The 22,534-nt window shown below is 37.2% G+C and overlaps 1 protein-coding gene across 3 annotated transcripts in view; it reads right to left on the bottom strand.

The window, feature by feature from the left end:
• The window catches only part of WDR49 (WD repeat domain 49), a 149,921-nt gene that overhangs the window by 55,978 nt on the left and 71,409 nt on the right, over window positions 1-22,534 (bottom strand). For all 3 annotated transcript variants that reach the window (XM_037841343.1, XM_037841351.1, XM_037841354.1), the window contains 2 exons: window positions 16,350-16,583; window positions 3,438-3,602 (listed from right to left, as the gene is read on the bottom strand). In XM_037841343.1, coding sequence (XP_037697271.1) covers window positions 3,438-3,602; window positions 16,350-16,583 — 399 coding nt within the window. The remainder of the gene's footprint in view (window positions 1-3,437; window positions 3,603-16,349; window positions 16,584-22,534) is intronic.

The raw sequence follows: 22,534 nt of genomic DNA, 5'->3' as shown, positions 1-22,534 counted from the left end.
ATAAGAGTGTCAACCTTATAGACGTGTGTGTGTGTGTGTGTGTGTGTGTGTGTGTGTATCAGGTACTTATAACAATTCCTGATTCTCAGTAAGCATACAATGAAAGTTAGCTAACATTATTATTACTGTATGCATTGACATGAATCAAAGTCCAAGATAGAAAAATGCAATCAGAATAGCATGTTAGATAGACTGCTGTTCAAAAACAAATGGTGCTCCATTCTCTGACCACAATGGAATACAAAACGAAGTCAATAATTTTTGAATTGTAACTCCGCTATTTACTTCCTACATGATATAAAATACACAAACTCTAATGACAAATCAGTGGTTTTGGACTCAATGTAAAATATGTAATTTTTGACAAGAACTATATAAAGGTGGGGGAATGGAGGAGTATAGGAACATAGTTTATGTGTCCTATTGAAGTTAAGTTGGTATCAAAGAGAAACAAGATTGTTATGGATTTAAGAGGTTAATTTTGAGCCCCATAGTAAACATAAAGAAATTATCCGAGAATATGACCATAGAGATGAAAAGTAGAGTGTGGGTTAAGAGAAATGGGGGAAGAGGCAATGGGGAGTTAAGAAATGAGTGTAGGGCTGCTGTTTGAGGTGAAGGGAAATTTCTAGTAATGGATGGTGGGAAAGAGATAGCATTACAACATTCTAAATGTAATTAATCCCACTAATGGAATGCAAAGGAGGGGTTGGAGAGTGAAGATTTAGGCTGTATACATGTTTCCACAATTGAGAAAAAAAAAAAAACAAGACAGTCTAAATAGATGACAATTGAATGCCAAGGATGACCCTGGATGGGATCTGAGGATGGAGGACAGAAGGCTCAAAGGGACACAGTTGAGACGTAAGGAAAAAAAAAAAAAAAAGGAAATATAGAATGTAAACTTTGTATCAATGTTGAATCTCTTGCACTTCTTAGCTGCATTTAATGGGATTGCATAAAAGAATGTTCTTGTTCATGGGAATTGTATATGTGAATTATAGTGTTTGTTCAAGGATGTGTGCAGCTAGCTCTCATATGTTCAGAAGACAGAGCAATAGATGATGGATGATAGATAGGGAGGGAGGGAAGGAAAGAAATAGCAGTGTGACAGCATGTTAAAGGTGGTGGATTGGGGTATCAGGAGAGGGGGGTCAGGGTATGCTGGAGTTCTGTGTATGGGGTTTGTATTGTTTTTGCAACTGTTCCTATAACTTTGAATTTATTTCAAAATAAAATAAGAAAAAAAAACAAAAACAAAAACAAACAAACAAAAAAAAAACAATGCTCATAGACAACTCTAGAATGATCCACCAGTAACAGTGACCAGAAACCAGTAACAGTGACAGTCTCTGGGAGAGGAACTAGGAATAGGGTCAGTAAAAAGAATTTTTTCACTGTCTTTTTTATCTTTCAGAATTTGTACTGGATGCAAATATTCTAGTGCATGCATTAATTATTCAAAACTAATTTTAAAACAGATCCTTCAAAACCATGAAAAATAGGGCAATAATTTTAAATCTTTGATTACATAGGTACTAATCTTGTATTCTAAATTATAAAAGAGATGGAAAATGTCATTCATTCTTGTTTTTTTCATAGAGTATGGTCACAGCAGCTCAACACTAATTTATGTGTTCCAGGCAGAGGTTGCTAGATTTCAGAATCCTGTTGGACTATTATGATAAAGATAAATGCACCCTCAAAAGTAGTGATTATACTACTAAAGTCACATTAATTTCTAAGATGTCAATGCCTGAGCTGAGGTGTTGAGAGGCACATCTTCTTCACCCATGTCACTTTATTTTCCAAATGTGGATCTTAACAAGTCCACCTAAAACAATACTCACAAACAGATATTGTAAAGACCTTCCTGTCCCCAGATCCCACTAATTCCCTTAGCTGGGATCGATTTAGTAACTACCCACAGGTTCTGCCCTACCCTGAACTCAATAATCAGTTATTTTCCAAGATGGAGTAAAGGGAACCTAACCCACTTGCTCCATCATTCAGTTCAGTCTCAGACCCCAGACCTATTAAGTAGATACTGGTTGTTGTTTTTGCCTAAACCACTGTCTAATACTCCATTTCCAGTTATTCCTGTTTTATTCTGCTTTGACTATTGGGATTAGGATTTCCAAGTAACTTCATACATCTTGCCAGTTCTCCCGTGGACTACATTTACACCCAATATCCCTATTCCAGTTCATGTGTACACAGTTAACCTTCTTAAAGGAAATCAGAAGTCTGTTGATTTTCAGAGATTCTCACTGCATCGCCCTGTAGCACTCCCTCACACTGACCACACCCAGGCTGGAACCCCCCTAAATACTTGCCTCCAACTTCCAGGATATTCTAACAACCTGTCCAGATAGGCTTTCCATTATCCTCCCTTGCAGCCTACCTGATCACATCATACACCTCACCATGGAATGTACATCTAATACCTTTCCGACTCCAGTATAACTGGAGTTTGATAACCATTCAAAACTTATTCAGGAAGCTGCTTTATATTGCCTCAAACTGTCACAAGCCATCTCCAATCAAAGACTCTCTTTACTCTTGAAGCTGAGGGTAGCAGAGGGGATTCACTGGTAGGTATGATTTCAGATACTAAGTCTCTAGCTTTGCATGAAATTTTCATCATTTTTGCCAACTAAAATAACACCTTCATCCAAGAAGAAATTAATAATAATAACAAAATAAGAAAACTGAAAACATAAAATTGTTTTAGTTTAGTAGGGAAAACTGTGTGAGAGAGGATATAGGGGGACCCTATACTTTCTACGTTACTTTTCTATAAACCTATAACTGCTCTAATAATAAAAAAGGACCCTAGGGGAAAGCTAGTGAAATCCAAATAAACTATGGACTTAAAAAATGGTCTTAGTTTAGGATGGATAATAAATAAAATTATTATTGTTTCTCTTACTTTCCTTCTTCATTGTCTCCCTTACCTTCACGTAATTGCAAAGCACAAAATAGGTTGATTATAAAATATTCATTTTTTGAGAAACTTGTATCTCTGACATTTTTCAAAGTTTACTTAGTTGACCTGACTTCTCATTTTATAAACGGAGAAAAAGAAAAATAGAGACATTAGCTGAAGTAGATGAAAAACACTCAGACCTCTTATTCCCTAAAGTACTCCTCTATCTAGTACACTGGAAAAGCTTTCTGAAATAAGTATGCCAAATTGTGCTTTTAGTCTAAATAATTTATTCAGTAAAATCATTTACTCACTTTTTCCACAGACGTTTCTTTTCCTAACAGCTTTGTTACTAGACCATTTGGGTTATTTAGGACTTTTTATCTTGTCTCATTTCTCTTTTGCAAGGCCAAAAATGGCAAAAACAAGTAAAGCTAAAGCTGTGTCTCTGACACACAATATTTTAGCCCCCTCATCTCTGGATAGAAAAGCTTCACTGTGTTCGCACCTTTACATTTCCATCTGTGCTGCCAGTCAAAAGCCGTGTCTCATTTGCATCTAGAGCCATGGTGCTGATTTCTGCATTGCCATGACAACCAGTAAACTGTTTGATTTTCTGCCCGGTGTCTATCATCCAGAAGGAAACTGTAGACCCAATATCAGAGCTGATTACCTAAGAGAAAATAACGTTTTAGAGAAATTAAATATAGTCCCAGAACCAACCGTTTTTATTTCCATAAAAATACTTAGCCTGTGCATTTTCACTACGGAGGCCCCTCAACAGTTAAGAAAGACTTTAATAATGTATTTTCTTTCTTTTTGTTAAGCCGATAACATTTCAATCTCTAGGCCAGAACTGAGGTAATGAAGTCATAATTCTTTTTCTCAGAGAAAATAGGAATCTGCTTCCCTACAGCTTAGTGTCTAGAGGCCATCCTGAAATCAAATCCCACTGAAAATAAACTGATAACGCTTTCTTGTTTAGATGAGAAAGCTGATTCTACCAGTCATGGTGCTCTGACACTATTTACTATATGAAAATAAACATTTTATGTATATATAAGCTTCCTTAGAATTCTGTCCGGCGCTTCTCCGCCCCGCCTCGAGTCCTCGGTCGGCCGGCGATGGGGACCAGAGAGATAAGGGGAGAGAGGGTGCGGACAACGTCTTACCCGGAGCACTTGTGATCACTCAGGACTCGCGGTGGTAAAGCAGATAAACTTTTAATGGGACTAGGCAATCATCATCTTTACAGGTTCCACCCGGGGCGAGACACCTCGGGGGAGAACAACCTCGATGCGGCCGTCAGGTACGGCTCCTTGTGGGCTGTCTCCCCGAGCTTTGCCCGGGAACTTTCTTATAAACCTTGCGTGTATCCAATGGGCTAACGCCACGCACACAAGCATGATTGGTGAATACAGCGGGTGGTTACATACATCAGAAGCCGGAAGCAGGATGTGGGTGCCATCTTGGCACCACTCGATGGGCGGGGGGGAACTCAAGGGCAGGCTGCAGCTTGTCTACTAGGCCAAATCCGGAAGGTGGCTGCTCACAGAATTCCAAAAAGAAGCAATATCAGCTATTATGGGAAAAAATGATTTCAACAAATTGCTAGAGCTATTGCTTTTAATGCCATTAGTCCTGTGGTCTCTCCTCTCTAGAGGTGCTGTGTATATTTTTTACAACTAAACACAATTATTGATGGGTCACTAAAAAAAAAAACACAGAAAGTTAAATATTAATCTGCATTGGTATGTCAAGAGGTAGGAGACAAAATAAATGCTAGAAGGGATAGGAGTCCAACAAAGAAATTTTAAGTGTCAAGAAGATTGCTAATTTCAGCTTTAGTTATTTAGGCAACCTTTCAGAGATTTATAGCTTAAAACCACATGGCTAAAATGACTTTGGGACCCAACAAATGAAAGGAAAAAGCAACTCAACACATAAGTATGTAGATAGGAGGTCACCTGAAGCAACATCTAGATTTTGAGAAAACTTAGAGCATTTCTTTATCTGCTTAGCTATTGATTATCACTGTGCAAATTTAAGAATATTTTAACTTTGAATGTTATATTTTTATAATCAAATGGTTTGAAGTTTATTAAATGACTATTCAGAAGGCCTGGATTCTGGATTGCCAATGATGGTGCTATTTGTTCATTCTACAGGCACTTATTGCACATCCACTCCGTGCAGTCTCCACAGTAGCAAATACTGAACAATGCTACAAGTTTAGAGGTATGGTTCCTGGGTGTGGTGGGAAGCCAGAGAGGAAAACCTGTAGTTCTCTACTTGGGTTGGGAGGTGGTGGTGGATGGAAAGTGGGATGTCAAGTCAGGATTCACAGAAAAGGTGATAAATGATCTGGAGCTAAAAATGAAAATACGTGTTTATTGAGTGCCGAGCCCTTTGTACTCATCATCTCATTTGACCTTTACAAAAACTCTGTAAAATGAGTAATGTTACCACCCTCATTTTATCAGTGATGAAATTGAAATTCTAATCAGCTAAGGAGCATTCCCAAGCTTATATAACTAGGTTTGAATCCTGGGCTACCTATACCAGTATGGTCGTCCTCTATCCCAGCATAATACAGCAAATGATTAAGGTTTGCTGAAAAGAGAAGAGGATCTGGAGAATATTCCAAGCATGAGAAACAATAAATTTAATGGAGATAGGGTGCAGTGCATTTGATGAGATAAATTGTGGGATATCAGATAAGGAGACAAACTGAAGACAGATTATTTTAAAACCTTTGTAAGCAATGACAGAGAATACATAGTAATGTGTGTAAAGCATATTTTGCTAGAAGGTCCCTAGCTTTCCCTGAATTATCAGTGGAGTCTATGGCCCCAAATAAGATTAAGAATAATCTTAATGTTTTTAATGAGGGGAAGAATGACACAGTGTGATTTTGTTTGTGAAGATACCTCTGGCAGCAGTGAGGCAGACAAACTGGGGTTATGTAAAGAACATTTGGAGACTGCTGTAGTAGTCCAGGTGAGAGAGGCTCACCTAAGACAGTAGTTAAGGAGGTAAAAAGAAGAGGAGGGATTGAAAAAAGGGCCACCATTCAGCAACGTTTATGTCTCAGCAAAGAACTGCTTACGATCATGTGGTTTCTTTTAGCCCTTTTTTCCTGAAGTTATAATCCTGCATCACACAATTTCTTAAATGATGCACAACTATATTTACTCAACACATTTACTCTCAGTGAAATCATAAGTAACTTAAACTTTAATTATCATTGTTAAACTGTAGTCTATTTTCTAGGACAAATGACTTGTGTCTTTGAAATAATGTAACCTAATGCTTTAATTCTACACCACGTAGCTGACTCATGTTTCTTTTGATTTTGTTTGGGAAATATGCAAAGTGATTAAGGGCATTGGGTCTGGAGCTGGATGCCTGAGTTTGAATGTCAACTGCCCAGAACCAGTTGTGTGACCCTGGACACAATACTTAACTCTCTGTCTTTGGTTACCAGAGCTGCTATGTCAAATACCACATGTGGATTGGCGTAAACAACAACCATTCATGACAAATCAATATGTCGGCAAGGCCATGGTTTCTCCCAGAGTTGGTAGCATTCCGGTGATGGCAGTTCTGTGTCACATGGTGATCTCTCTGTCTTCTCTGGCTTCTTCTGACTTCTGGTTTCTTCCTCTTCTGACTTCTGACTTCTTGCTTCTACAGATTGCTTCTGAATGTCCTCTCTTTATAAGGCCTCCATTCACATGGATCAAGACTACTCTGATTCAGTTTGCCCACATCTTAACTAATAAGAACATCTTCAAAGGTCCTATTTACATATAACCCACAGGAACGCAGATTAAAGTTTGAACATGTAAGGGACATAATTTAATCCCCGACACTCTGTAAGCCTCAGTTTCCTTACCTGTAAACCAGAGAAAATCATAGTAACTACCTCAAACTATTGTTATGAGTTTTAAATAAACTAATATTTGTAAAGCCCTTTGCACAGTCCATAACATAGAATAAATACGACATAAAAGTTAGCTGGTATTACTAGTCTATCTAAGCTTTATTTGCCTAACCTCTTTAGCTGAGCTCATATCACTTTGCATATCCAAAGCAATTTAAGAAATGATTTAATATCTTGCTTTCATCCAACCCTGATGGTGAATGTAGACAATTACAATTTTAGAAACCAGATTTTTAGATGCACATTGAAATTTCAAATTAAATATTTGTGAATCTCTCATATAATTGCTTAGGAATTTAGGTTGTTTTCATTAAAGACAAAACCATGAAAACATAATTTTCTAAGCATGAGTGAAAATTCTGACAGTGGTCCTTCATGAAAAGGTTAAAGCTTTTTATGGATTTTAAAGGATTTTACTGTTTCAATTCAAAAAAGCATTTATTGAGCATGTATTATATGCCATGCATTTTCCATACTAAAAGATGAGCATTCCCTAATAGAAATAAAAGGAGAAAAATAACATAAGACCATGTTTAAAAGAAAAGTCTTGCTTACTTGATCAAAGCCTGGCATCGCCCACATTACAGAGCATCTAATTATCTGCCTGCCACTTTTATCTAAAGCACACATTCGATCAGGAATTAGTAACAGTCACTTGGGGTTGCTTTGCACTCTCCCTTTTCTGCACACCTGACTGTGCCCTAAAATACCTATTCATCAGTTTTCACCACCTTTCTCTGTTCATTTAACAATTTCTCAGGTAATGTGAATCAGTAATGACAACAGTGTATAGCTAGCCTGATTTCATTTTGTGGTAATATGCCTTAGGGTGCAGTCTTCAGGAAAACAGTATATTGAAAATACAAGGACAGACCATGTTATAAACACACAAACAGGATTAAGCACCATTTATTCTCAATATGAAAATATCAGAATATAAGAATAACATGCAGGTTAAAAGACTTTTCAGAGTTTAATAAGACAGAAGTGCATTTAACATTATTTGGCAGGAGAAGGAAGTGGCTGGACTAGAAGACTGCAGAACTTTATTTTTAGCAAGCTGTTTTCATCAGTGATAGAGCCCAGGAATAAGTTTGGCATTGCATTTATATGCCAATTTTGATGGTACCAAATCCCTTTAGGTTTGCAGTTTATTCCTGGCTTGTCTCCTATCAAACTAGCCTTCCACTATCGAGGACAGGGCCCTGACAGGCTGCAGAGTATAAACGGCACTGTCCTAATAACTGCACTCCAGTGCAAATGGGCCTTGTAAGGGAGCATGCTCCACCTTATGTTTCTGAGTTAACAACTGCTTAGGAATATATGCGCCCATTTTGTTTTCCTCATCTGAAAGTGTCACAGCCAATGAGACAATTCTAAGAGATGTGAGGTTGTGTCTGCATCACTTAATTGTCTTTTTGCTACTCCAACAGTGGTATGGTAGGCATTTTAGTTGTTTATATGCATCCGTAGTCCTACGTCTGAGTAAGAACAGGAATCAAAAATAGCAACAATGTCACTGGCTAGGTATTTGATTTAATCACTGTTTATAAAGTTATTTATTTATTTATTTATTTATTTATTTATTGTCAGTGCTGTTTATAGCCCATAATATAAAGCAGGTTACTGCCTTTGTTTCCATTTTTTATCAAATCTTTAGAAGTTACATCTCAGTAAGCAGTGAGATGAAAAGAATGATATCTCAGAGTCTGAGTACAAAGGATTCAAATGTTTTGTTAGCCATTCTCCATTGACAAATTTCCTTACCAGAGGCCACCTTTTCTTAGATTAATTTGTAATCAATTCCTTCAAATTCTTTCTTTGTATTCATTCAACAAATATTTAGGTACCATTATAGGTACTGGTGATACAACAGTGAAAAATTCCTGCCCTTACTTTTTTTTTTTTTTTCTTTTTTGGCAGGAGGAGTGATGTGACCAGATAAGCAAAAATTTTTTAAACACATTCACACACAGCGCACACACATAGATATGCTTTATGTTGTGTATCTTGAAGATGGCATCCTTTGTCCATTTAAAAAATTTTACAAGGTAGGTATTACATCCCATTTTATGGACAAGAAAGCTAAAGCTTAGAGAAATTCAATGACTCACTCAAACTAAAACATTGAGAACTCTCCCTAACTCCAGAACCTCACCATTTGCCCAGTTCTACAAAATCAGCTAAGAAAAATCTGCTTCTCAAAACAGTAGCTATTGGGACACTGAGAAAAACTGGGGAAAGGACCTTCTCCTAGTCTGTTGATGGATTTAGTGAGCTTTTATGGAGACCATTTGGCATTGTCTATCAGAATTATAGATGTAAATTCTCTCTGACCTAGCAATTCCAATTTTGGAATTTATCCTACAGATACTTTCTCACTAGTGCTAAAAGGCCTGTGTGCAGGGTTAAAAACTACTATATTATTTGCAATAGAAAAATACTGGAGTCAATCTAAAAGTCCATAAGAAGCTGGTAAATGAAGCTATATTACCATAGAATGGAAGACTATGCAATGAGACTACTCTTCAGTCAATGAGATAAAATTATCTTTAGCTGTAATGTTAGATATAAAATCAATGTACAGAACAATATATCCATGCATATAATATGCTACCATTTGTTTAAAATTGTATATAAATATAACTATAAAATCACTTGTATAAGAATACAACGGCCATTAAATGGTCCTTATGGAACTCAAAACTGATTGCCTACCAAGAAGGATACTGAATTAGTATAGATAGGAGTAAGAGAAAATTTTCACTGTATATACTTTTGTACTTTTGAATTTTGTAACATGTGAATGCGTTATCCCTTCCAAATTAAACACATTTAAATAAATAAGTACATGTGTGTATATGTGTGTGTTGTATTGGTGTAACCTATAAAGGCATTTCCCATGTCTCTGTCGAATGACCAGAGCACACAGCCTCAAGATTGACTTGTAAATAATTAGAGTTTTAGGCTGGCCAGTGAAGAAAAGCCACATTAACAGAAAAGAGGAGGTTGCTTGAAGTCAAGCAATAGGACAGGCAAAGAGAAAGTTTTCATTAGTGTCATCCAGTTTTGTTCAAAACAGAAACCAATTGATTTTTGTCTAAATGCAAGGACTAAAGAGGTATACTCTCTGGTAAGGTAGAGATAAATTTCCCTCCAGCCTGTCTACTTGTCTTTGCTCAGATTCTACAATTACCAAGGGAACTGTCAATTGCATTGTTCGGATTCTTAAATACCTCAATTCTAAAAAACACACAAACAAAAACGGTGTGCAGAAAAGAAGACAGGAGATGAACTGTGACTAGAAAATTGTGCTCCAGCCCCCATTTTTTATTCAGTTTTATGGAGATATATTCACATACCACACAATCATCCAAAGTGTGCAATCAGTTGTTCACAGTACCATCATTCAGTTGTGCATTCATCACCCCAATCTATTTTTTTAACATTTTCCTTGTACCAGAAAAAGCAAAAATAAGAACAAAAAATAAAAGTAAAGAAGAACATCCAAAACATCCCCCCTCCCACCCTATTTTTCATTTAGTTTTTTTTTTTTCTCCCCAGTTTTCTACTCATCCATCCATACATTGGATAAAGGGAGTGTGATCCATAAGGCTTTCACAGTCACACTGTCACCCCTTATAAGCTACATTGCTATACAATCGTCTTCAAGAGTCAAGGCTACTGGGTTGTAGTCTGATAGTTTCAGGTGTTTACTTCTAGCAGTTCCAATGCATTAAAACCTAAAAAGTGTTATCTATATGGTGCATAAGAATGCCCACCCAAGTGACCTCTCGACTCTATTTGCAATCTCTCAAGCACTGAAACTTCATTTTGTTTCATTTCACATTCCCCTTTTGGTCAAGAAGATGTTCTCAATCCCACAATACAGGGTCCAGATTCATCCCCTGGAGTCATATCTGGCATTGACAGGGAGATTTACACCCCTGGGAGTCAGATCCCACTTGGGGGGATAGGGCAAAGTTCACTCACAGAGTTGGCTTAGCTAGAAAGAGAGGGCCACATCTGAGCAACAAAGAGGTACTCACGGGGAGACTCTTAGGCACAATTACAAGCAGGTTTAGCCTGTCCTTTGCAGTGACGGGCTCTGTAAGGGAAAGTCCCACAATAGAGGGCTCAGCACATCAAACCGCCAGTCCTCAATGTTTTTGAGAACGTCAGCAACAATCCAGGTAAGGAAGCCCAACACCTCTACATTTTCCCCAGCTCCTCAGGGAGGCCCTGCATATATATTTTTATTCTCTGTCCAAATTATTTTGGGATGTGTGGTGCTATTTCACACTAACCCATGCAAACCTACCAGGTCTCATTTCTTATTAAAAGTTCCATGTAATTATGGTATTTGAACAAACTGTTCAAGTTAAATTGTTTAGGAAATATAGATCTTGCACCAACTAAACATCTCTTGCCTTGGTCTCACATGGAATTTGAAGTTTTAAATCGCAGTCAGTATTGTCCTTTACCCTTTCCAGCCCTCATTTTTAACAAATAATTTGGTGTTAACTTTCCTGTAATAGTTTAAGTGGGTCCTCAAGAAACAGCACCACTCTGAGTAAAGTAAAGAAGATCCAGTCTTCAAATTTGCAAAGCCATCCACACTTGGTAGATTATGAGAACCCCACCAAGTATCCCAGAAGTCCGGCCAGAGAAAACCAGGCAGCCACTTCCTACAAACCTCTTTATGTAATTGCTATAGTTTCCGCCTGCCAAAACAAATGCCATACAATGGGTTGACTTAGCAACAGGAATTTATTGGCACATGATTTCAGAGGCTAGAAGATTTACTTTCTTCCAGGGTCAGTATCTTCCTTCTGGCCAGCAATCTTTGGCTTTCCTTGACTTTTCAGTCACATGGCAATGCACATGGTGGTTTCTTTTCCTTTCTCTTCTCGGTTCTGTTGATTTCCAGTTTCTAACTGCTCCCTGTGACATCTCTCTTTCTGTGTCCAGTTCCTTTCGCTTATAAGGACTTCAGCCAGATTGGACTGAAGCCCACCCTCATTAAGTTTGGACTCACCTTAACTAACAACATCTTCAAAGTCCTATTTACAAATGGGATCACACTCACATGTGTTTTGGGGAGGACATGATTCAATCCTCACCAGTAACCACCTATGTGATCAATATGTTTATTCTTAGAGGTTGGGTAAAATGGAAAGATTCTGGGAGATAATTTGGAAATGTATGTTAAATTATCTATTATGCATACCTTTAACCTAGAAATCCATTCTTTAGAATTTACCCTAAAGAGATGAATTTGTGAGTATGAATATATTCATGCACACAGAAATATTTATAATAGCAAAATATCCATCAAGAGAAATAGATCAGTAAATTATGATACACACATACAATGGGATACTGTGCAGCCTTTTGTAAATGATAAAGTAGATCTACATTTAGGTACAAGGAAATACATTTCAATATATTATTGAATAAAAAAGTAGGTTAGAAAACCATATTTACGTGAAATAGTCTAAGCACAGAAAGATGTTTAGGATATGATATTTAAGCATTATTTAGTTCTCAGTTTAAGCTTTTTTGCATTGTTTTAATTTCTTACAATAAGTATGTAATATTTTACAGGTAACAGTTTACTGAAATAATAAAACTATTTCAACAATAAAAATAGTAAACACCATTTAGTCTGTCAAAATTTGATGACTCTTAAATAACTAGCAAGACTATAAATATGCCCAAGATGTAAGACAAACTGAAAAATTACCCATCTTACAAAAACACATAAACCTGTATCATTAGAATGAAGGCTGTGGTGATAATTCAGAAATTTTATCTCTTCCAGTTTATATGCAATCTAGAAATAGATTTTAAAGTTTCCTAACATTCATTGGTTATTAAGAAAAGCTTCATTTAAAAATTCAGTGCAAAGACATTTCATTAGAACTGTTTCTAGCATACTTGAGTTACTTTAATTCTTTCAAAATTGTGCATTCCAGGGACTCCCTCATTTGGCCCCAACTTGTTCTGCCACTAGCTGTGAGGGCAAGCTTTGCCAGATGAAATAAAGCATGTGGTTCCTTTTAAAAGGCTTTACGTGGCTTAACACTGCCTTCTTAGATTAGAATGTGACTGTACCAAAAGGCAGGATGATTTTTAAAAAAAGGCACAGAAATTTGTTCAATTGCTTTTATGGGGGGATTTGTTAGGTCTCCACTGAAGTTCAAACAGAATGAAATAATAATGAAGGGTAGGCAACATGTGCAAATGACAACAACAGAAGTGAAGATGTTCATTAAATTCAGACAAAGGCAAAGTCTTTATGAAAGATACCAAACCAGATAACCAAAGAACAAGAACGAGCCAATGCAGAAAGCATGGGTTGCTATTGAGCTTGGAATGGGAAATGACATAATGGCAATCAAAGAGCCATTTTTGAGGAGCTGTGGGAAGATACAGAAGTAAAAATAAGGATCTTTTCCTTAGTGGGAAGATAAGTAAAAATAAGGATCTTTTCCTTATGCCAAAAACATAGGAGGAGAGAAAAATAAGACTTTAGTTAAATGATAACTGGGAAAACAACTAGAAATTTGACTGATACGCAGAGAGGGAGAAACCAGTGTGGCTGGAGAGGTCCCTGGAGACTTCAAGGAGCTGAAAGAACCAGAGCTGACCTTGGAACAGAATCTTTGTGAGAAGGAACTGCACAGGCATAGGAGAGAAGGAGGCAGATAAACATCATCTCCAGCTCAAGGTGCATCCTAGGAGGAGGCCGTCTAGTGACAAACCCAGTTCAGGCTACCCTCTCTCTAATTCTTCCTCACATGTTTCAACATGACACCTGGTTAAAACAAAGACTAGGGAATACCAAGAAGTTGATAAGAAAAGTAGCTGTCATGAAGCAACAAATTCAGCCCAAGAGATATGGGGTTGCTGAGGGAGACGTGCCAGGGCTGGCTGCTTAAGAGGCAGGAGAGATGCCTTCAAGACACCAGCCCTAGCAAGGCGATGCTGGCGAGGTACTTGTTAGCGTTATTGTTCCTACCCATCCTCCCCGCCACCCCCACAGGCACACGCATTTTTAGCATCAGTAAACCGAAACCCAGAATGATCAAGTAATCTGCCCAACATTTGAACCCTGGTTTCTCTAACCCATCGGTTCTCAAAACTTTTGGTATCAAGATCCTTTTACACTCTTAAAAATTATTGAGAAACCGAGATAGCTTTTATTTATGTTGTGTATACACATGCACACCACATTGGAAATTAAAACTGAGAAATTAATAAAACACAACAGTACACAAACACATGTTCCATTAGCAGTCAGAAAAATGATGTCATCACACATCACTTAGCCTCTAGAAAACTCCATGGTACACTTGTGAGAGAATGAAAGGGAAAAAGGCAAACAAGATGTCAATTTTATGAGGAAAATAGTGTTGACCTCGAAGGCCCCTTGATAGGTTCTGAATGTCCTAGGGGTTCCAAATTATACTTTGAAACTGTTGTTTTAGCCCCAAATCTATGCTTTATTTTTCCAAGATCAGACTGTTGCACGTTCAGTGAATGACCTTTACAATCTGGCTTTAACCTTCATTAACTGACTCAACTCCCACAATGTTTGCTAAGTTCTCCACAAACTAGCTATACCAAAATAAATGCTCTCCCCTTAAAGGCCCCTTTGCATTTACTCTTGTTGTATCTTCTGCCTCCAACTACTTTCTTCTCCCTTTTAGAGATCCCCATTCTAGTTCTCAGGACTCTGCTGAAATGTTGGGACAGCCCAGCCCCAGTCAGAGTTAATCACTTCCCATAGATAGCCTCATTCTTGATACCTCCTAATTTTTCAAAACTGTTTTATTTGCTTTTGCTAATTAGTTTGAAATGATAAAAGTTATCTCCGGCTGATGGGAATGTGAATGTTAATATTTTTCTTTGTACTTTTCTGCATTATATTTTTGTAATTAGAAATGTAATATAATGTTATAAAGTGTTTCTCTATAGCTTAGCAGCTAATACTTAGGACACACTTATGTGTGGGATGGACAACTCTATGCTTTTATATATAAATATATATAAACACTTTATGCTATTATCAACAACAAAAATTAGAGACATGAATACCCAGCTCAATTGTACAGTGATTCTTCCTACATCATACACCATATGTGCGTATTCTGTTGTTACTTAAAATTTGCATAGTTTTCCATTACCTTGGCTTTATTGTCACATCCCAATGGAAGACTCCAGATCTTTGTTTATGTCACATTTCCTAAATTCCTCTTCGGCTATTCCTTATCTCATGCCTAGGCAATATAGGATCTTAGCATCTAAGTACAAGCCTAACTTTTTAACTCTGCAGATCTCAATTAGCAAAATGTTCTCCTGAAAACATATACATCTCTCAATGGCCACCAGGGAGCCAAATTAACTGGTTGCCTTCATAAAGTTCAGTAAAACATTTACAAGGGAATGTTTCTCCACAGATGGAATGCAAAATGGATTGTTTTGTAAAGGATTTTTATCTCCTAGAATAACCAGAAAACAGAGCATTTGAAGTGTGACATGACACACTACTCATTACTAACAAAGGGCTTTCCACCCCTTGCACAAAGTCTGAACTGCTCATTTCTGCATGAATACAAGAGCTTCTGCAGAAGGGGAAAGAAAGAATGGGCTGGAATTATTGTTTAATTGGCCGCAAGCTGGATACTTGCTTTCCACTGGGCTCCTGCTGTGCTGTTACTAAGGCCTGAGGTGATCATCACAGCTGAGTAAACCCCACAGGCTGCCCCACACCCTGCTCTTGCTGCCTCCCTTGCTGGACCGCCCTGTCCTCTAAGAAAGACATGGTGTGTGCGACATCTCTGCTCCAGAGGAGCAGTGCTTCTTCATTGAGATGCAGGTAGTGCTCCCATAAGCAAAGGCTGCAGAGCATCATTAAAGTGGTAGGGAGACAAACAACACTTGCGCTGCATACCAAGTGGCATCGCATTTAACTGAATCATTTTATTATGAGTACATTCTGTGCTGCCACGGTGAGCCACTGGTGTAAAATATGCTGGCAAAATGGATCTCTGCTAATTATGTCTCATGCATATTTCAGGACTTTCCATGGAGATAGAGGAGGACAGTGCTCATAAAAGGGAGTTTTACAACCAGGTTCACTTGCATTTGGCATTGAGACCTCAACTAGCTGTTAACAAAGATAAGTTCAGTTCCATGACATGTGTTTGTTTTAGGTAGAATACCGTAGTTCCTTACAGCTCCATCAGTGCTGCTGAGGGTGGCACTGTTTAAAATGAAATCACTCCTCAAACCCACCTGAACATACATTATTGCAGAAAAACACATGGCTATTAAACCATTTCTTTCTCACATTTGTTTTTCTCTATATGTGTCTTCAGTTTTACCTTAGATTGAATTAAAGCAGTGAGCCTCTGGTGACAAAGGGCTTGGGGACGAGTTAGGAGACTGGCAGAACGGCATCATTACCTGCTTCAAGATGGAAGCATAAAGAACGCAAGTGACTGCTTTCTCGTGGCTTTTCACCCTCTTGCCTGCTTCGCTTTTCATCTCCAGCAATGCTAACTGGTTATTAAATGAGATGAAAAGTCGTCCATGGGCTTCGTCAAAGTGGAAAAGACATCTGAAGTCCTGACTTTTGGGGAAAGAACAAGCTATCCTCTGGATGGACAGCTGGTGTTGAATATCCCAGAGTCTCAAAACCTGGATGAAAAGAAAGTCATAGATCATGTCAAGAATAATTCTAATTTTTTAACCAAAAATTTTTCCAGCTCATCCTTAGCCCAAGCAGAGAGCTGTTTCCTCCATAATGCTATACTTGGTCTATACTTCTATCACAGTGTTATCATTTTACATATCATTTTGTATTTCAATTATCTATTTAAATATCTCTTAAATTATAAACTCCCCTAGGAAAGGGATTGTGCTTTATCACAGAGTCTGGAATAGTGTCTGATATTTAGTAGGTGCTTGCGGTCAGCAGAAAAATGGACACTTAAAGACTTCTGTGTCCTAATCCATGGAATTTGTGAACATGTTATGTTACATAACAAAAGGGATTCTGCAGATGTGGTCAAGTTAGGATCTTTTTTCTTTTAATTTAATTTCCATTTTATTTTCTTTCCATAGACTGGTTTGTGTTCAGTCTTTATGGGTTATGGGATCAGCTCCTTACATGGGCGTTGGTAGAGGTCGTGGGACAGCATCTCAGGTCTAAATCAGAGTGAGCTGTCCTGTCCTTCTGGGCCTCGGTTCCTGCCTACCTTGCTGTGAATGGCACAACTCATGCAGTAATGCAGTTTCACTTACAGCTCAGGAAGCACATAGGCGTCGAAGGCACTTGCATCAGAAATGTCCCTGATGGCTGCAGCCTCTACTATGTTTCAAATGACAAACTTCTTAATGGCCTTGTCCTTGGGCACACAGTGGGTGCAGTTTGTGCAGTGAATAGGCTGCACATGGCTGTGGCCCTTTGTGGCACGCCCTTGTTCCGTCTTTTTTTGTCATCTTAGAAGCGAACACCCAAGAGAGGAGGTGTTAAAGACCTTGAGATGAAGACATTATTCTGTATTTTTTGCGTGGGTCCAATGTAAACACAGGAGTCTTTAAAAGTGGAAGAGGGAGGCAGAAAAGATCAAAGCAAAAGAACTCCACCCTGTTGCAGGCTTTGAAGATAGAAGGAGGCCACCAGCCAAGTAATTCAGGCAGCCTCCAGAAAGTAGAAAAGGTCTGTGTACACGTGTGGTTGTGTGCATGTGCATGTGTGTGTGTAAAAAAGAAGTTGTGTTAAATGTAATCAATTTCAAATTGACTGCAAGAAAATAGATTCTTATTCAAACAGCCTGTCAAGACACACAAATGACATGCATTTATCAGTGGATAGTACAAGGCAAACATTGACTCCTTACTCAACAGAAAGTTGTTTTAGGTTCAATAGATGTTAAAAGATTGTGTTTCCTATCCCTCCATTCCCTTATAACTCTCTTCATTCCAATGTGAGCCACAGTAAGTTTCCTGGGAAGAAAAGAGAGAGCACTTTTGCAGGTGCAAGCGTTGCTGCTATCAGGAGCGTGGTATCAATACAGGCTAGTGGGCAAGAAAGAGTCAAAGTAAAACAGTGAAAACCCTCTCCAAAGGACTAGCGGGCAAGCTCTAGGGCTGGACTTCCTGGGTTCTAATGTTGGCTCTATTCCCTTACCAGTAGGATGACTTCTGGCAAGTTCCTTTGTCTCTCCAAGTTCTTAATGTAGTACCTACCCCATCCAGATGTCATGAAGATTAAATGAGAGAATCAATGTCAAACATTTAGCATGATGACCAGCATGTAATAAATGTTCTTTTATTATTATTTTATTATTTTTTCATTATACAAATATTAGAACCTAAAAGCATAGTTTTTTTCTTTTTCAAATAAACTACTCTATCCTATGAAATGTGAGAATTACTCTAAATTGTTTTTAAGAGATGGTCACTGTTTAAATGAGTGCTATTTTGCCTCATAAGGGAGGTGGCCTGTAGTTGAATAGTTCTTAACCTCGTTCTTAACCTATTTTAAATCATAAACCCCTTTGGGAAAAAAAAAAATCTGTTGAAAATGGTGGCTCTACCCCACCCCCAATGCATAAACCTACAAAGGCAAACAATTTTACATGTAATTTCTTTAGGTTCATAGACACACACTCTCCACTCCCATGCATATCAGCAAGATGGGAATTCCTACAGTTCAGCCAAAGACATCTCTCCTATGTTTTGATTCTACCCTACCCTTTTTTCCCAAATTTAAAGAAACCTCTTCTTAAATTTCTCCTCTTCAAGATGAATGATCCCATTTCCTACAACCATCATGATCCCAGTGTTCGATCCCACTCTACACTGTAGCCTCCTGATACCCTGTCACTTGGTCATTGTTTCCACTTTCTCTCCAGGGGAGAGTAATCATCCAGACTTCATTTTACTTTTTAAAAATCACAGTAGTATGCATACATGGTATAAAATAGAATAGCACTGAAGGGCTTTTTTTCCCAACACATTTCTCTCAACCTCAGTCCCACTCCTAGGAGATGGTGTCCTTTAGTCCTTCCTGGGTTATTAGGGTTTTCTCCATAGCACTAAATAATAACATTATATATTCCTGTACACATTAGCGGTACATCTATTGACTCTCTCCTCTGATAGAAGAGGAGTTAGTTTTACTGCTATTCTTCATTTCTCTACCCATTCCTCCCAATCTAATCATTTTATTTTCAGGCCTATTGCTTACTGTAATTTTAAATAATATATTTGCACATTAATTGTACCATCAATTTAAGAGAGTATCTTTTGACTCACCATTATGTAAAATGAGTATCTCAGGGCACTCAAGGACTGGTTTTCAGCAAAGTGCCCAGAATTGAGCCAATGCTTCAGGCAGGTGTGTTCTGACTACTGTTACAGGTGCTATTATTTCTTTAAAACAGACTATTAAGCCAGTTCACCATACTTTCACTCATCTTGAGTCCTGAACAAGCAAAACCCTAAGTCTTACTCCCAAGAACAATTGATCAAGCCAGAACCTGTGTCTATCAACTTGTTTCTGTATCCAGCTCATAGACGAAAAGATTAGATAAGACAGGTACCACAACAAAGAAACTGACTTACTTCTTCTATAGGGTTATTCACCCAGCTACAAATCTCACCCAGTCCACAATAATATTTCATGAGACTTCTTTCAAATGTCCTATAGAAATAACTATGCTTGATATACAGAGTAACCTCACCATCTACCAACCCTTATAATAAGCCTGAACGGACCTAGTCAATCCCTACCAGATAAACAGCATTGTCAATCCCTCTAAATACAAGAATACTTAATTAAGTGAATTGAGTTTTCTTGGGAAGAATATTTTTATCAAAAAATTTTCTTATTTTTTATCAAAATAACTCATCTCATTCAAATTCTTAATGATTACAAAATTATTTTAATTTTAAAAATCTCCAGGAAATGTTTATCCTCAGAAATATAAATTCTATAAGAACCAAGATATGCAAATACATTTCAATGTGTCCTAAATATAACTAGAATCAATAATTTGTTTTTCTGAGTGTTAAGCCATGTAATTAGACACATCTAGATCATTCTCAACCATGGCTTCATTGTTTAAAACGCTGTCTTGTTCAGTATTGACCTCCTTCTAAGAAGCAGAAACTAACTTCATGTCAGAATCACAGTCTGGGACATAGTTGAGTATAAATTAACAAGAACTCAACAGCATTAAGGGACTACAATTTCACCCACTGTGTTGCTCAAGCATCTTAGGTTGGCTTTACTATTTCACTAATATTTAGTCATTATAAATTAAATGAAGAATTAAAAATAGATAAGCCATAACCTCCCTAGACTTCAACAGGTTACTTCATGCTATTAGCAAGTAAAACTAGAATTTTTAATTATCAGAATGTGTACATTCGTTAATTTTCCTTAAAATTAATTTTTGTGTTCTACTTTCAATTCATTATCTGATTAAACCCCTAAACGTCCACAATTAGTAATCCCAGTAAATCTACCTTCTAGATTTAATTCTCTAACTTTTCTCTCTGTTAGGAATAAAAGCAATGACATTGATATACTGCCATCAGTGCATTAAAATAGTGTTTCAGCATGCTTCTAGAAATTATATGATGGTGTGTGACCTGCTGTAAGATTTTCAATTTTCTCCATGCTACTACTTCGTATACCAAGGGTTTGAAACTTGGCATTAGAAATATCTATGGTGCTTTCAGAAATTACCTATGCATGGCTCATTTTCCAAGGCCAATTCAATCAGAATCTCTGAATATGGGGCTTGGATATTAGTGACATTACTTTTGCTGGTTTTTTTTTTTTTTTTTTTTTTTTGTCTTCCCAGGTATTTCCTTTTACTTTACCGTAACTTCTCAACGTCTCATGGTTTTAAAGTTAATGATAATGTCCTTGAACTAGAAATCTTTCTCTCAGCTTAATCAGAAATACCATGACTTGGCTTTAGAACAGAAAAGCCTACTCCCCTTCTTTCCTAATTAGTCTATATCCTTTTAATCTTAAAAAATACCTCACATGAATTCAGTTTTATTAACCAAGTCCTTTGACTAGGTGTCACTTAAATATCTAGTTATTACTTAAGGATCTATCTTGGGTTATGCCCCTCTCTTACATTCAAATTTACTCCTAGAATAGAATTAGGCCACAGTGCAGAAAGGGGTCTTTAATATCAACTTTCATTCCAGAGAATGTGGAAAAACTAAATACATTGAATCAACTAAACCTGATAATTACAATTGAATACTTGATGCTATTTTCTTTATATTTTCTACACATTTTCAATTTCCATCCAAACTGTTGTGTTTTCTATTTACATCTTGATAACTGAGTACTCTGTCTGTCCAAACTCAGACTTACTAAGTCAAGTTCTCAAAATGACAGGGGGAGGGGGAGGGTGCTCTCTATTCCATCTCCATTTTATATTAGCAGAAGTAAGTACATAAGGTTATGATTTTATAGCAAGGCAAAATTTTGCTTTTCACATGATGGAGTTGACTTTTTTCCTGCTTAATTCTTTATCTTATTTCAACTGCTAATCTTTTAATAATGCAAGATTTTAAGCAAACACTGTATTATTCTTATACATTTTAACTAGAAACAAGAAGATTGCAGTTCCAGACACCTAAGTTCTAGTTTTAATACTACTCAGTTTTTCAGCTTAGGCATATAATTTTTCTCTTCATTTCTTCCCTTTTCTGCAGACAGGTTCCCTCCCAGATCTGAAATTTTGTCTATTTTATCTATTTTGTCTAGAGTGCAGTGAAATTGCCCAATCCAATATCTAAAGATTCAAAATAATAACAATTCAAACTAATCCAAAAAGGTATATTGCAAGGATTGAATAGAAATGTAGGACATCACCATGCTTTCAATCTCACTTTGCTAAAGAATTTCTTCCTAACAGAGAGGGACAGAATCATTCCCATAGATATAATAAAACTACAGATTCATTCATTGCATTTGTACCACAGATATTATGTTTAAAAATTAGTAACTTTTTAGATAGGTAGGTGCATGGATAGATGGATGGATGGATAATCTGTTTTCAATGCACTTGTTAAAATCCAATCAGCATTATTTACTTATTGGCTGCGTTTAATTCAAAGTAATTAGGGGGAAAATAAATATGTCCACAATTTCCTAATAATGGTATAAATGTGAGGGAGAAGTATAAAACAGTCTCAGAGATAACTCTAATTATTGATTTCATCAAACTTTTATTACTAAGCCCTGCCACCCTGTAGGGGTTAGATATAACAATAAGAAAGAGGGAGTCTACAGGTATACCAGAGCATTTTGAGGAAAGCAGTGCAACAACCCAGCTTTCCATGGGTAATTCACTCAAAAAATGGATATTTTACTTAGAGATAATAGGATAACAGGAAGCTGAATTCTAAATAAATTTAAATTTATTTAGAATTTAAGCCTTTCTATAATCCACAAACAATCAGTAGGTGCTTAGCATCAACTAGGTTTGTCATAATATATGCTGCGGGAAGTATTTTACTGAATACCTTGGCTAATGTTTTTATCTTAAAGTCATAGATCTGTTATTCCTTTAAGAAATACTTTTACCATTTGTCCCCAGGATTGAAAT

Source organism: Choloepus didactylus, chromosome 1, assembly GCF_015220235.1.
Source record: "Choloepus didactylus isolate mChoDid1 chromosome 1, mChoDid1.pri, whole genome shotgun sequence".
Taxonomy (NCBI): Eukaryota; Metazoa; Chordata; class Mammalia; order Pilosa; family Megalonychidae; genus Choloepus; species Choloepus didactylus.
This window is presented reverse-complemented; position numbering and strand designations above follow the sequence as displayed.